Source organism: Rissa tridactyla, chromosome 6, assembly GCF_028500815.1.
Source record: "Rissa tridactyla isolate bRisTri1 chromosome 6, bRisTri1.patW.cur.20221130, whole genome shotgun sequence".
Taxonomy (NCBI): domain Eukaryota; kingdom Metazoa; phylum Chordata; class Aves; order Charadriiformes; family Laridae; genus Rissa; species Rissa tridactyla.
In genome coordinates, this window is record NC_071471.1 from 11,075,131 (window position 1) to 11,091,887 (window position 16,757).

Here is a 16,757-nt window from a genome sequence, read left to right on the forward strand (position 1 = left end):
ACCGCGTTGGCTACTGTCGCTTTACGGGCACCGGGAGCGCAGTTTTGGTGTAACTTCTGGTGCACCTTTTCTCTCCGCGGAGAGAAAAGGCGGGGGGAGTGAATTCGGACCCGCCGTCGCGACCGGGGTGCCCCGCTTTAAAGAGACAGTGGCCGAACAGGAGAGCTGGCAGGACCCGACGGGGTGGGCGGGGAGGGTTGGGTGGGGGTGGTTAAAGGCTGTGTTGGGTGTGGCCGGGCGCTGCCCGGGGGTGCGGCGGGGAAGAAGCGCCGCGGGCAGAGCTGCAGGGGTGGGGAGGGGGCGAGCCGCCCGCCCGACCGCCCGCTCGCCCACGCACACTTCTCTCCCATCCCCGGCGGAGAAGTAAAAGAGGTTTGTTTTGTTGAGCGGTGTGCAGTGCGGGGGTTTTTTTTGTTGTTGTTTGTTGGTGGTGTTTTTCTTTTTTTTTCTTCCTCTTAAAAAAGGTTGCGTGGTTTTTGCGTTTTTCTTTTTTCATTATTTTTTTTTTCCCTTTCCTCCCCCCTTTTTTTTCCCCGATAACTTTCTTCGCACGCACACACACCGATAAGACCAGGACGGGCCGAAAGGGGAAGGTGATGGCCAGCCGGCAGAAACCCGCCAAGCCCCGCCGCCGCTGAGCCCTCGGGGGCCGGCAGCGCCCCCTCCTCCCCACGCCCGCCCCGGGCCCCCCGACAAATGCCGGAGCGCACCGCCCGCCGCAGTCCCGGACCCCGATGGCCTCTGCTTCTGCCTGTCTTTGACGCCAAGGTGTTGCTTCCAGCCGCCTGAAGGATATTTTTTTCCCCTCTCTTCCCCCCCATTCCCTTTTCCCCCCACCCCCCGGCCTCGCGCCCCCGCGGGCTCCCGGCGACACAAGGTAAGAGCGGCGAGCGCTACCCCACGGCCCCGCGGGACGGGGCTGCCCTGCCCCGTCGGTGCCCGCCGCGCCACCGGGCAGACCCTCCTCCGCCGCCCCGGGGGGTGGGGGGTGAGCTTCCCCCCCCTTCTTGGGGGTTTGAAAGGGAATGTTAAATGCCTCCCCCCCCGTCCTTCCAAAAAATAATCATCGGAGGTGCGGACAGCGTGGGATGGGACGCACCGTGCGTGGCCGCGGGGCGCTCGCTGGGCCCCGCCGGGATTTGGGGTGGCGGGTGGGGGATGGGAGGTGTTGGGGTTTCCCCCTTCTTTTTTTTTGTCGGGGGGGGGAAAACCCGCATGGGCAGGCACGGACTTGCACACCTCGCGCACACACGCACCCCCCCCCCCCCGCGCACACACACGCCCCCCCCGCGCACACACACGCCCCCCCCGCGCACACACACCCCCCCCCCGCGCACACACACCCAGACGGGCCCGATCCTGGCAGCCGCGGGGGGGTGTTGGGGGGGGGGGGGGAGGTGGGGGGCGATGACCCGGGCAGCCTCCGCCGTACCTGGGCTACCCCCAGGCCTGTCCACCCCCGCGGGGAGAGCAGCTTTCCGCAGGGCTCGTTTAATTAATGAAGATGAAGCGGGGCTGAGGCGATGTTGTGAGCCCTTGATAGGAAATTTCCGTGGGTTTTCATTAACTAAGTGACACACAATGCCGGGGCTCCCGGCCATTCAGCCCGGAGGCCAAAAGTGCGCTGGGGCCGGGACGCCAACACAAACGTTTCCCATCGGGGAAACAACCTCCCTCTCCCTTTGCTTTTCAGTTGGGGCGTGTGTTTTAAGTTTTGGTTTTGGTGTTGGGGGTTTTTTGGGGGTTTTTTTGTTTGGGTTTTTTTTTTCCTGCTAAAAGTCAGGTGTTTTGGTGCCGGTGCCCAGCCGGGAGAAAGTTACAAATGGAGCAGGGAGCTCCCTGGGATGCTGTGGAAAGTTTAGGATAGGCCGGTGGTAAAGCTTGCAAATAAGTAATGATATTCAGTCGTATCTAATGATTAGTAATTTGTCATAATATTAGAATAGAACATCCTCTTCAGCTTGTCCATGAGCGATCTCATTATATTTGTTTATTGTCTGCATAATTGGAAGCATGTATTGGTATGTATTGAATACTGCCATGTTTTGCATGAGTGTTTACATTGTTTTTCATTTATTTTCTCTAGTTTGGCATAGGGAGTTCTATTATTTGCTTCAATTAAGTGGAGTGATTTAAGTGTTGCACAGAAGGGCTGTTTGGGAAGCGTAGTATTAAAACAAGATAAATAACTCTGCCTACCAAATAAAGTGACGAGCATCACCCACTCAAGGTCACGATCAAGTGTGCAGCAGTGTCAGTGTTTTCGCTGGCAGAGCTTTGCTGCCCTGCAGCGTGAAAATGTGTCCTGGTTCCGGTGGGGATAGGGTTAATTTTTCCTGGTATTCCATGCCATGTGAGCCACGCCCACCCTGAGCTGCCGGGGGAGGGGGCAGGAAGTTGCTGCTTAAAAGCGGGCTGGGGCGTCCCGGGTCCGGCCGGCGAGCAGCGGCGAGCGGCGGTTCCGTAATCGTGTTTGTATATTCCCCTATCCGTGTTGTTGTTGTTGTTTGCCTGTTCCCTTTGCTGTTCTGTTAAACTGCCTTTGTCTCAACCCAAGAGTCCTGCCTTTTCTTACGATTCTTCCTGTATTAGGAAGGCGCGAGCGAGCGGCACGTGGTTCTTTGTTGCCGTCTGAGGCTAAACCACGACAAAATGGAACCCGCAGCCTGGGCACAGTGACGCCGACAAAAGCACTTGCTTCACAGCACCTTCTGCAAGGTGATCCAACATTACCAGTCCTATGGACCAACACGCAGGACCCGACGCCCACCTCACAGGCCAGCCAGAGGCAGCTTTGGGCTGCGTGGCTGCTGTAGCGTATCCTGTGCTGCCCCTCGGTGACGTCTCCTTTGCGGCCACAGCAGAAAGGGAGCGAGAGGGGAACAGGCCTCGTGGATTTGTCCTGAAGGTGCTTCCTACACTCACTGTGTTACTCTGCTGGGGTGTAACACGCACAAAAAGCTTCTCCTATGAGCATGTTGCATGCCTGTGCCGAGAGGCCTTGCTGGCACAGCTCACGGCAGGGGTTTTCCCAGTGGAAGTGGGAGTTTCCTATGGTGCAATTCTCAAAGAGGAGTGAAGATATCTACCTCTGCCCACTCCAGCACATCCGTAATTAGCAAACAGCGATTCCCAACCAGAGCAACTGAGCGTGGAGAGGATCACCAGTCTCTTCTCATTGCTCACACGCGATTCCTCCAACAATTTCACACAATAAGGACTAAAGTCACCGCTCTCTAACGCTTCCAGTATAGAACATGGCATCTATGTTGGGATAACTCCTTTCATAGCCTCTTTCATGTCCTTCCAATGGTCATGTTCTCACATATAGCTGCTTTGGTTAAGTTTGGGCCCAAAGAGAAAAAGAAAGAAAAAGCAGTGCAGAAGCAGCCGTGGGTTTTTGTTTGAAGCCCATGAAAGTCTGTCCAAATACAGGGGGCAGGACAAGATGACTCATCTGTATCAAGCCCCAACATCAGAAAGCTGGCATACTGTTTTGTGTTCCAGCTTCAGATGCCACAGAGGAGCTCCTGTACAGGCTGTGGTGCAAGCACCTTGCAGTTCTTGTATGCTCACCATTAGAGAACAGAGCCAGCCAGGGCCTGAAGAAGTGGGAGGAGAACACAGATGCTCAAGACGGCCCGCAGTTTTGGCATCGGATCCAAGCCCTGGCATGCCTGGGGAAGGCTAGTTCCTTACACCGCTTTAAAGTTCCCACACTTTCATTTACTGACATGACTATGAAGAGACATTCCTCTCACGTACCTGCTGAACATAAAGGCCACAGCACAGACACCATGGCCAATGCCACATCAACATAACGGGGACTCTAAAAAAATCACTTAACAGTTTATCACGTCTTAACTTTGCTTAAAAGCATTTTGCTTTTTACAATGCTCATGCCTCTTAGGTGTTTCCTGTGACTCATTCTTGTTTGGTGTATTACAATCCGGCAGAGAATTGTTGTCCACCTCGTCCAGGACATTTTGCACAGTAGTCATGAGATTGAACTGTGCAGTGCTTCCTCAAGCCCCTGTGCTTTGTATTGTGACTCCGTAGATGAAAGACAAAAAGGGAACATGACCCATTTCCACCTGTCTCCCATCTTAGCATCCCTTCTCCCCGTTATTTTGGGCCTTGAGATTGAGATCTATATACACACGCATATACATATACACACACACACAAAACAGCCCCCATACTGGAGTCTTGTTGATTCTAAAGGCCTCCTGTAGAACAAACCACTATAAGCCTTGCAAAGGTAAGATTTCACGTCAGTCTGTTAATGAAGAAAGGCAAAAACCAGGCATAACTGACCTGCTGGGTTCTTTTCCTCAGGTTTGGGGTGCATGAGACGGAACGGCAGCTCTGTGCCCACTTCACTTTGGGGAGAAAAGAGAATTCATCAGACCCACAGCTCCATTCACGCCTGGTTCAGTACCCTTCCCACCTGCGGCCAGCCCGAGCCCTGAACTCCGGCTTCACCCGTTCTTTCATCTTTTTCCAATCATAATTTTCCCCTCAAAAAGAGTTAAACTGATTTCTCCACAAATAGCCCAGGCTTAACCACTTTAATAAACTGGGTTTATTAAGTGCTGAATGTACTCGCCTGTACATAAAACCAGAAATATTTTTGTACTTGCTTAATTTTCACAGCTGAGTGCAATTCTTATTTCTGTCAGGTTAGGGGAGAATTAATGGTGGTGGGTTTTTTTAGGGAGGCAGGACAAGGAATAGGAAAGAGGGTAAAAAAAATTCATGAATTAACAACTACAACTGCATGGTCTGAAAAGGAAGATGACATTTACCTGGAAGTGAGGTCTCCCAGCATGCTACAGAAGAAAACAAGGAGAAAAACACAACCATATTTAGTGCCTTTCCATTCCAGCGCTCTACCAAATGCTGTTTTATTGGTGGGCTATTGAAATCTCCTTCCTCGTATTCTCCTCTCTACTTGCCACAAAGCACAACATCCAAATAAACTTGGTTTTGAAAAAGGTAATTTTCGTTTTTCATGTTCTTCCCATGGAGAAAGAGTCTAAGTTTTTGAAATCCTGACCGAGTGTTGGGCATGGGTCCTTTCTTGGGAGCCAAAGGACAAGGGCAATCGGAGGACCACAGATGGCAGCAGTCATTCTGTCATGCTTTAGGCAAATCATTGACTCATTTTTATACTAGAAAGAAGGCTAGATGAATGAAATACAAATGTAAACAGTGACTATCACCAGAGTTATCCTTGTCCTCTTTCGCACTGTGTGCTGGGGACTAGCTCGTGTTGATAGCATCAGTACAGAACCTGAGCTACGGTGTTGATGACTCTCAGGCAGATGTCTCTACCTTCTGCTCTGGGAGAACGAGAATGCCAACATAAAGGCTCACACAAAGTTTCGCTTCGGTTCTCGCAAAATAAGTTATGGCTTTGAAACAGAAAATTTCAATGCAAACCAGAGGTTCATACTTCAGTCATAAAGTCACACGGTACCTAAGGAAGGTAATCCAGCCCCTCTGGCTCTGGCAAGTTCTTTGGATAGGCCAAGACTGATTTCCAGGCAGTTTATGCTTTAGAGGAGGCCGGATATGCTACAACACTAGGACTAGACTCTAAAGAGTCTGTTATTCTTACCCTGGAACAGTGAGCTTCACTTTGACCTTGTAGGAAACCAGAATCCCCATCACTGTCTTGTCTATTCCGTCCTTAATACTAGCAGAGAAAACAGACAGCAGCGTTAGGCAGCACGGCAACAGAGCGACAATATACGGCTGCAGCAAGAACTGGGTGAACATCCTATTCTCCTGACAGGGACAGAGCGGACGAGCCCCAGGGACAGCGAATACCTCTCCAGATCTGTGCTCACTGTTTAGCCTGAACAAATGCGACAGGTTAACTCATGCGACGTAGACCAACCCATTTGGACACACATTTAGAGTACAAACTCCTGACAGGAGTGTCTCCTCCATCCTCCCCGCTTCTCTATAACCCTCCACTAGCTAAGACCATTTAGAACTCTACTCACATGGTACTAGAAGCCAAGTTGGTGTCCTCATCCTTTAGCTTTCCATCCAGAGCTATTTCCCGGTTCTCCCTGTTATTTGCTAGCAAGGGCAAAAGTATCAGTGTCTTGGTCAGGCTGCTGTTTGGCTGCACCTTTTCCCTGAAAATAAGCAGTAGGTGAGAGAAGGAAAGCGATACGGTGATTTGTGTCACACAACCCAAACCAAGAGAATTTCAAAACAGATTACACACCCATCCAAAAGGAGCGGGATTTATCTGTCCAAATTTAGTTGTCTACAATGCAGACATCTACATCTAAACTGGTCAGAAAAATTCCCTTTATAATCAGCAGAAAGGAACAAGCACTTGCAGAAAATCATTAATTTCACATTAAGGCAGACTGCTAAAGTAGGTCAAACTATGCTGCAAACCTCTAAATTTGGACAAAATAAATCCTAGTTTAGAAGACCAGTACTCAGTGGAAAACGTGCCCCTAAGCTACAGGAGAAAAAAGCCAGAAAAATATAAAATATCCGTGTGTGCCCAGCTCTCCTCACAAAGCAGGGTTCAATGCTGCACTGCCAATGCAGTGCAGTGCAGAAGCACAAGTGGTTCTCCACACTGTCAATAGGCTCGAGGTTTTTATGGGCTTCCTGAGGCCAGAGGATACCAAACGAAACGGTGCGAAGAAGACTGACCTCAAGCTAGAGCATCCATGACTTCCACCCAAACAGCAGCACCTTTCAGAAAAATGTTGCATCTCTATTTAAAGATTTCAAGCAATGGGGAGCCTTCCACAGCCCCCGCTAAGTTTTTCAAGTAGGTAACTGCTCTTCAGACAAAACCCCCTCTTCCGCAACCTCCCCCTGTTCCCCGAAAAAAGGTGCAGGGTACCTGCTGGCTAGGAGAAAAGGAGACCGGCTGCACCTAGAGAGCAGAGGTGGTGTGGGGAACACACACAGGAGGTGAGGTGAGAGGAGAGAGCACTGTAACAGCGGGCAACTGCAAGACTATAGCTAGGAACACCTCCCATTACTGAGGAGGAGGGTAATTAAAGGGTATGAAAGAGGAAGAAGGGATAAGCAGAGCATTCACTCACTGTGCTTCCTCAGCAGCTACCACTTTTGTATAGTAGTCACTGGAGTACAAAACCACGTTGGCGACCTGTTCCACTGAGTGAGAAAGGAGAAAGCGGACCATCAGTTGTGCATAGGCATCAGAAACAAGATCGCTCCCCCCTCCTCGAGTCTCAGGAATGGAAGACGTGATGAGGACAGCAGCAAAACCCATCCATTTAGAGCCCGAAGGGTCAGGCAGCCTGACCAGGATAGAGACCAACAGCACGCAAATGGCCAAAGATTATCTTCCCTGAAAGGCATTCAGCCTTGATTTGGAGACAACAAAAACTCGATAACCCACGGTTTCCCCTGGGAGCCTGCTCTTTCCGTTATGAAGATCTCCCTCTTCTTCTCTAAGCGTGTCCACTTTTACCTCTGGTCACTGGTATCTCCTGTCTATCTGTAGTCAATGCGTTTGCATTCAGGAGACACCAGCATCGAGCAGACTGGATACCAAACTGCAGTCAAGAGCCTGCGATAATAAATAGCTTATATCCTCCAATCACACACCAAAAAATACCCCATAGGGTAATTCTGACTGAAACGCTGATGAGGAAAGAATCTGGGGACCCACAAGATCTTTTTAAGCCTGACAGAGGCGTGTCAGCCTAAAAATATTTGGGAATCACTAGACAGCACATCCAAAACCAGCACTGAATCGGCTTTCTCTAGTATAGGGTTTTGTAAAAACCTCAGCAGCTTCGTTCCCTCCTTGCCTTCCCTTCTCTTTCTCATCTTTTGTCTCTCAGACTGGCTTGCACAGGTCCACGTGCAATGGGGCTCATGGGGTGAAAACACGCAGTGCCACAAATAAAACGCAGGCACAGCACTGAAACTCCTCTGAAACTCAGCCCCTGCCCTCGGCTTCCTCAGGAGGAATTACACCATCGCTGGCAGAGCAGATGTTTCTAACGTCACCAGATGTTTCTGAAACCCCAAGCAAAATTGTATGCAACCTAGGCACGTTCAGAGTCAGCAGGAGTTGACAGGGAAGCCCTTCCCACCGGCCTCTCAACAGAGGTGGATTTCTCCCCACAGCACCTGCCTTGCCCACTGCAGGCGTCAGACCTTTTTTCTGTTTACCAGAGGGGACATGACAGTACCTGAAATTAAGCCATACAAGTAACCATGGGAGTTGCAGTGTTTCACTTGATGAACAGCAAACAAAAAGCAACGGACAGGGTGGAGGAACAAATTCCTGCCTTGTCCCATGCTGCCTGCTTAAGCTGTTGCAAGCGCTAAATCCTGTCTGGTTTTCAGCCCTCCCACCATTCCTCTACCCCTCAAAAGAATCCCAAGCAACAGTAAAAACATACCCTGGACTTTGATCTTCTTCACTGTTTTCTCTGTGCTGTTGTTGATGGTGACAGTGACCGGAATGGGCTCACCGTGGTAGTACACCTAGAAGGAATCTGATGCTCAGAAATCCAGCCAGGAGGCCTCTCCCAAGCCCTGAACCCCTCTCTCCCTCCCAGATTAAATCTTCTCACAGAGGCCAGATAAGGCAAGACGACCCTTTCTCAAGGATTCCCGACCCTTTCTTCAACGATGTATTTAGCCTCAAATGCATCTTTGTAATGGGGTCTTGGCCTCCCCTAACAGTAGCTAATGAGAGGAATGACATTAGAGCCCTTGAGTGGAGGCCAAGTCAGTCTCAGCTGAGACCATCCAACTAACAGCCAAAGTAGCTGCTGCGGGCAGCAAAACGCATATTGGCGTGCTGATACTATCACGCCCGCGGCCCCGGGCAAACTCCTTACCTCTTTACTGAGGCAAGCTTTCAAGTGTAACGGCTTGGTGGACATGAAGAACTGCCAGGTGGTCTCCGCACAAGGTTGGGGTCCTGGGTTTTCTGGAGCGTATTGCACCTTACGGATCAGCAGACGTGCAGAGTTCCTGGGAAGCAGCAGAGGACAACACGGTGGTACTTTGTGCTTGGCAGAGGCAGGAGCTCTGCATTCACATGTGCTTACACCCAGGAAATCCAACGGCAAGAGGGGCAAGCCTGAACAATCGGCCAAGGTGCGTTACTGAACCGCTCACCCCTTTAAGAAGGGCAAAGCTGAAGACAGAGACACATTCTGTTACCTCTTATGAATTCTCTCTTCCACATTCTCTGTTGAGAAAGCTTTCACCTCAAAGTTCACCCCACAGCTCTGCCAGAGAGAGAGAAGACAGCTGTGAAATCAGTGTCAGAAGCCAAGAACATCTGTAGATGTTTAAACATCCTTCTATACACCAGAAATTGGCAGATTCCTGCCAGCTGCGAATTCTTCTGGCCTCCTACCATTGTAATAGAGATTCCTGCCAAGGCGTGCGGCAGCACCCACCTGTTCCACAAGTTCCATAACCGAGGCTTAGTGCCCAGCCCTTGACCGATGACATCCCTACTCCTCAAAGGCTTCCTGTGAGAGCAGTGCTGTAGAGGTCTCAGCACACTGCAGGCCAGAAGCCTGAGCAGCCTGCAAGACTCCCCAACCCGCCTTGAGTTTCTGAACTGAATTTCTGAATGGCTTTGTAATGCCAATACCTGTCTTGGGTCAGCCTTATTTCCCAATGTCTAAAGGCCAATCGGGCCAAGCTGACCTGTGTTTTAACGGGTTTTTACCGGCATGGGACATCTGTGTGAGTCACAGATAACTGTCTACAGAGCAATATGGGAGTTTTTGCTGGAATATCGTTCCTTGGCAAAAAACACAGCTTATCCTTGTGGCATTGGATTCTACAACCTGCGTCCCACCTTGCCCGGCTGTTAGTCTAGCTCAGCTGTTCAGAGAGCGTCCAGTGAAGTATAAAAGGAATATTTTAAATCGTGTCAGAAACCTTACAAAACCTTTCATTACCTGGTGACTTTTACTCCAGGGTTTTTGCTGTGTTTACACACACATGCAAGCCAGACCTCCTCTGCATTTGTTTTAATTCAGAAGCAAATCTTAACACGTGCTATTTATAGCGGTCTATGAGATTTTAGGCACTCAGTCTCCTTTTCTCTCACGTAGCCTGACAGCTACAATCATTTTATGCACAGCCAACCCGCAAATCATGTGGTACCCTTAAGGAAAACACAAGCATTGCAGATTTACTGGCCTTGCTGCTATTTGACTTGATTCCCTTTCTCATTCTGAGGACTTAAATTCCAAGTCTGTGACACGCACTTGTAGCTCTCAAGTCAGGCTCCTGACATTTGTGGCGTAGCGCAGTAAACCCTGGCATCACCTTATTCTACTCTCAAGGTAGCCAAATAAAGTCACGTGACTTTTTCCATATGACTTTCCCCGTCCACGATAAGCACAAGCGTCCCATTGGTCTCACCTTATCAACGTCACAAGGTGCAGGCTGTAGACAGACTGAACAAGGCAGGTAATCTGGAAACTGAGGGAGGAAGAAGAGAAAAATACCCCAAAAGCTGTATTACAAAGATTTCCAACTCTGCGATGCTCTAATTAACACATTGCTCACAAACGGTACAAAACAATCCCGAAGACAACAGGCCACTTGCTGTAATATAGTAACCCTTTGAAGTTCTGGTGAAGATAGGGGCCTTAATGTACTGAACAAGTCCCTCTAGTCAAAAAATGCTGTAATAGCCAAGGAAGGGGAAAGAAGAAAAAAAAAAAAAAAAAAGAAGAAGACAAAGAAGAGAGAAAAAGTAAAACAAGCCCAGGCACGTGAAGCACCTGGTCTAAAAATCAAACAGAGCCTTAGAGGCACAGCTTAGAGAACATCTGGCTCCCCACCCAAGATGCTCAATATGGCTCACAGCAGTGCTGCTCACTCTTCACGTGGGCTTGAAGCTTGAGCAAAGCTTCTCTGTGTCAGAAACACAACTAAGGCCACAAAGACCAGCCAACTACCAGCCAGTGCCCATTGCTCCTGGCCTCGGCAGGGCCAGCAACTCCAGGTGTCAACTGGGAAGGCTGCAGAGTAGCTCATGGAGACCAAGTGCTACCACCCCATGAGAGACTCCATTAGTTTGAAGATCACTAGATTGTATTTGCGTGGTTAATAACATTACAATAGGTACCAACCCATTTAGCAAAATCATTCAAAGACTTATTTGTTGCAATATCTGAGCATGTGGTTTTCAAACCTGGATCTTCCTAGGGAATGCTAAAGCAGACATATCACTGACAGTACTGGAAGCACATCCCGTCAGAATCAGAATTTGGCAATGAGCCGTTATTTGTTGACAACATCTGGTAAAGAGCCCTTCATCCATTTGTTTGATCCATACAATTTTAAAGAGAAAGGATTTGGCAATTTCTTTATGAGCTCCAAGGCAACGGTATAAAGTATTCCAGCCCCTCAGGAAGGGGGAAGACAAGGATATATGGGGCTGTTTCTAGCATAAAGCCATTGCATGTTCCCTTGCCTTTTCAAGGAAAGCACTTTTCACGTGCAGTTAGGGTCTTCTTGCACTTTACCACTCAGGATGGCGAAGAAAAAAAATTGGTACGTTACCTGTCACTCAAAATTGGAACTTTGCATAACATGAATTCGCTATTAATCCCTGTCTCTAGTCCATCACTGAGCCTCAGCAGCCTGGTAACAACAGGCAAGGAGGAGAGGGTCAGAGGCTCTTAGGAGATACTTACCGTAAAGAAAAAGGGATAAGCATTTTTCCCCAGCTTCTTTAGCAGAGATTCCTGCAAGTGGGAGAGAGTCTCTGGCTTGTCAGCAGGTGGGTACACTTGGACCCTGGAGAAGAACAGGTCCCGTCGGAAGGTGAGGCCAATCACATCAATGTCTTCTTGGCCGTACAGGAAAGCACAGGTCAGGGACACGTACACTGGAAAGAAGCACATGACGGGTAAAGCAGGCAGCAGGCTAACAATGCAGCCGGGGCGGGGGGGGATGTAAAATCCTCCTGCTCTATAGAGTCAGGGAAACCCATTTCAACGCTGTCGTGTAACCCGTAAGTATTCATACCATATGTAACAACATACATTACGTTGAGTGAGAAGCCCATTCACTGGGGAAGAGAGTTACATTTCTACCCTTGAAACAATAAAAAGGGTTCTATCTCAGCATCTCACTTCAAAAGAGGACTAACAATCTCTGGAACATACGTTGCATAAAACCTCAAACCTTTTTTCCCCTTGATAATTGCAGGATCCACCAATACAACGCCATCTGAAAGAAAGGGAAAAAAATAAAAGAGATTAAGAGAAGAAAATCAGGGCTGAGAGAGCAGGAAGGGCAGCATGTATCCTTATGGACTTACCTACAGGTTCCACGTTCCCCATGTTATCAATGAAGTCCCGCTTTCCCAGGTAGATGGTCAGCTGCAGGGAGAAGATGATGGTGGTTGAACTACGAAGTGTTGTATTTGGGTGTTGGGTGGGGGGACACAGCAGAGAGCTGTAAATCTTGTAGAAATCAGAACAATTCCATTTTAAACGGAATTCTTTTTTTCCCAGCAAATATGCGATCCCCACCAGAGTCAACAGGATTATTCACGTGCTTCAGGACATCGGAATTGAAGACCTGATGTAGACCATCGCCCAAAAGTGGGCCCAAAAGACCATCGCCCAATATACTTGGACATTGGACAAAGAACTATAGATGTAAAGATTTTTGGTGCCATCAGGTTGAAAAGACAATGATTCAGCTTTGTTTTAAATGCTTTCCAGCAGGACTACAACCCAGGGGGAGTGAGAGGCGAGTTGCCTTCCTCTTGTATTATAATACATGGGAAGCTTGCCCTATAAACGCTGTTTACATCACCTCCTCAAACTTGGCACTAAATACAGTTCATGGTCCTTCTTCGGAAAAAAAGGAAGGGGGCAGGAAAGAGCTTTCTAACGTCTCCAGTCAGACTACAAATAAAAGTCATACCCATGACTTTTATATATAGAAATATATATATTTATACCCATACCTATATAAACCCATTATTGTGGTACTTACAGCTTTGTCCCGGGTGCTTTTTTTGAAGATAACTTGTTTATTAGCATTCTTCCCACTCGCCCCTGTCTTTTGAGACTCAGGGCAGCTCATGGTCAAAGATGGGTGTGTGACCGTGCGTGAATGAAGCTTTTCTGCCCCAAAAGGTCCTGGGAAAGATGTCAGGAAAAAAACAGGTGGATGAGATAAAAGCAGAATTATATTTGGTGGGTAAAGCACTCTACTCCCAGGTATAGTTTACCAAAGACTATTTCACTAGATACTCAGGCATGGCACAGAAGGTGGCTTTCTTGTCATTTTTGCAGTTCCTCGTTAAAAAAAAAACAAACCAAAAAACCAAACAAACAGAAACAAAAACCAAACAACCAAACATAAAAACATCTATTTAAGAACAGCTCTTCGGAAACATTACAAAAGACCAAGAACTCTTTTTAATTGATATTAAAAAAAATCAGAAGACCAATAGAAGAATCTTGAGGGGAAGGGAGAAGCTTGGCCCTTGCAGAGAGGTTTGTAGAGAGTAATTTTGTGACAAAATCCATAAGAGTACAGATAAAGGTAATCTCATCAACACAAGGCACTGCAGTTTTCAAAAGGTACCTCAAGGTTTGTCGTCAGAGGCTCCAAATTGTCATGAGGTAAGAAGGAAGGTCACCTCACTCATTAATAATGGGATAAAATTTAGAACATCAATACATAAGGGTTTGGGCTTCTTTCGGCGTTTGGACTGTTTTGGGGGGTTTTGTTTGGTTTTTGGGTTGTTTTTTTATCACTGCAAGTATATAACAACGCAGTCTCATCCGTCCTGGGACATTTGCTGTTGAGCGTGTCCTTGAATGAATGGAAAGAAGGCTAGATAAGGAGCGAACAGCCTGCCCACAGACACAAGGCTCTTCTGGATTCCCCAAAATAAAGCTGCCTACATACCCATAGACCGGCTAGGTGATGAAATGGCGTACGTCCTGTAAGAGTAAGTGAAAAGTTCTGCGCTCAAAGAAAATACAGGTATAGTCTGACATGCGCAGTTATGCTCAGCATCAATTAGGAAGAATGTCTTGACATAAGCAGAGTAATTACTAGGAAATAACACAGCCGAGAATGCCATTTATACCATTTTAGAACCCTTCACATACCCACATCTTGTAACGCAGCACGCTCAGTCTAAGACCTAGAAAGGTGGTATATATTGGTAAGGAGTCAGACCAAACCCAAAATGGGAACTCACCTGTCCAACTGTATTTTCCTAAACCAGAACCGAATGTAACCCCTTACTTTCAGGGTATCATCGAACTCAAAACGGAACGGACCATCAGAATAAGGCCCAGCTACCTGCCCAGAAAGGTAACAAGTATAAACAGGAGTAGGAACAGCTCGTACCCAAGAAAAAAACACAAGTAGAATAAGATTCTTTGGGGCAGGGGAGAAGAAAAGAGGGGAAGGGCGGCAAAAGGACAGAAGAGAGAGATGTCCAGAAAACCTACGTGTTAACGAAGTGAAGAGAGATTATTTTTTCATTTTGCCCTAAGTCATAAAAAGCAGCATCCCATAAAGTGATCAGACAGCAAATTCAAAACAAAGTGAAGCGTTTCCTCACATAACACAGGACTCAAGAGCAGAGCGCGTTGCTGCAGAAGGCTCTGGAAATCACCAGCGTGAGTTGATTCAGAGGATTAGATGCGTTCACAGGGAAAAGGCTTTTGGCAGACATCGGACAGGATGATCTAGGCGCGGCCCTAACTGGAAGACTCTGAAGCGAAGGAGCAGCATCAGGAAAGGACGATGCTCCACGTATGTGCCCTGTTCTTACACTTTTCCCTGTTGGACCTGTGTGGATAAGTATGTATTGTGTTACACTGTCAGAGCAACAGTCCGTCTACGGCCATCCTTGCAGTTTGCTCCCATTCTATTTTGCTTCTTTCTTTTCCCATTTTAAAACCATTTTGAGAGTAGAAACAGTTTCTTGGGCCTATTTGCATACAACAGCCTGTAGAAAAAGCAAATACTTCCCTTCTTAGAAAGCTAGAAAAAATGTTAAGGTAGAGATTCAAGACCGACCTTACACGTGTTTTAAGCATTTCTATTTTTAAGAACTATAGGTAGGTTTTCCAAGTCCAGGATAGTATTTTTTTGCTGAACAGACACCCTACTTACGCCGTAGACCCAAATAACCAAACTAGCAAATAACATTAAATACCTTGCTATGTTCCAAATGCCACAGGAGCTGCCACGGCACAAAGATGTGAAATCCTAAACCCCTGAGGAGAGGTGGATGTTCCACACGGCCGCGTCCTACGCTTCTTCGCATCTACTAGAGGGAATCACTAACCTCTTTGCAAACAAGGAAGACAATTTGTAGGGGATTTGAAAGCATGTCTCTAGTTGCGTCCATCCAGGATTTCAAGAATTAATCCCCCTCCAAAAGCAAATATTGTACCCGGGCTAAGATCCAACTGGAAAGTGGTTAAGTCAGCAACATAAAGCATTAACCTAAGGAAGCTCAGATCGTCAATGAAAAGGTCTACAATGTCATACTCACACACTTTGTAAGGACTACAGACTTACATAGAACAGGATGGTTACTGAAAGCAGCTTTATTCTAAAGCTCTTTCTCTGTCTTCTTCCTAGGGTTGCAAACCATCCAGCCTGGTAAGAAGCTGAACAGACAAGAGCCATTTATGAAAAAGAGTTTATAAAACACCAAACCAAGCCTCTATAAAGAGATGCCGTTATGAAGGACTACCAAACATTGAGAACTCATCATCGCTAAGTAGTTTATCTGTTAGTGCTCCACCAGCATCCCATGGGCATGCTGATGCAAAACAGTATGTTGCTAGCTGGTACACCTCCCCTCCTTCATTTATTTATGGAGCGAGGCACAACATCCATCGTGTAAGACACATGAACAGAGATTTCAATCAATTTAGCCTTTCTGTTCGGGAATGTCCCAAGAACAGATTTCCATCCCCTCCCTCCATTAATTTAGCCTTGATATTATGCACAGGAATGCGTAATTTTTGGCTTGCAAGCTGCATGAACAGCTGTAGCTTTCCTCTGGGCTGCATCTGTTAGTTTGATTAGAAAGACCACATGATATCCTTCTCTACTTGCCAGCCCCAGCAGCACCCTCCATATCTCAGGCAACCTCGCAGTCGCAAATCAAACTTGCTTTTTGCAAACAATCACTAGCATTTGCCTGAATATAGTGATCTGGGTACACAAATTATTCCAAAAAAAAAAAAAAATTAATGCAGATCCAGCGTTCCTCAGCTCTTTCAGTGGTTTACAAATTCCAGCAACATTTTATTAACTGGAGGTGGATTATTTGGAAAGCGTAATCACTACTCTGTTTAATCAACTCTGGCAAACGCAAACCAGGCAGCCCTAAACCAGAGACATTCCACATGTGCCTGTGCTTCTGAAGGAAAGCCAGATCCTGGTTGCAGGAAGTAGGGAAGAGACCCCAGAAATTAACTCGCAAAATCAACATGTTGTATTCAGCCACACAGTACAAAAGCAAAGGGGAGAAAGCTGGTTTTGTTAAGAGTTTGTGCTGCTGCCACTGCAGGATCAGCAGCCCTTGAGGAGGGGAACGAGCATCCTGTTACACCCGCTGCTGCTCCTCTGGGGGCCCGGAGGTGTGGGTACATGCCCCATTGCTTGGAAGCACCTTCTCCATAACACATGCTTCCTAATGTCCGGAGAAAGATGCCCGCCCACCCGCCCCCCAAAACCACCTGAAG

The 16,757-nt window shown here is 47.6% G+C and overlaps 1 protein-coding gene across 1 annotated transcript; it reads right to left on the minus strand.

Annotated features, from left to right (window-relative positions):
• Positions 1-2,091: 2,091 nt before the first annotated feature.
• Positions 2,092-14,611, minus strand: LOC128911681 (S-arrestin-like). The gene is made up of 14 exons (XM_054206961.1): positions 13,021-14,611; positions 12,335-12,395; positions 12,199-12,243; positions 11,706-11,899; positions 10,423-10,482; positions 9,199-9,266; positions 8,871-9,006; positions 8,427-8,511; positions 7,092-7,164; positions 6,015-6,152; positions 5,624-5,701; positions 4,809-4,832; positions 4,318-4,382; positions 2,092-3,765 (listed from the first exon to the last, which is right to left on the minus strand). Exons 1-14 carry the CDS (start codon positions 13,108-13,110, stop codon positions 3,758-3,760), a joined length of 1,125 nt encoding a protein of 374 aa, XP_054062936.1. The 5' UTR covers positions 13,111-14,611; the 3' UTR covers positions 2,092-3,757.
• Between the last annotated feature and the right edge of the window lie 2,146 nt (positions 14,612-16,757).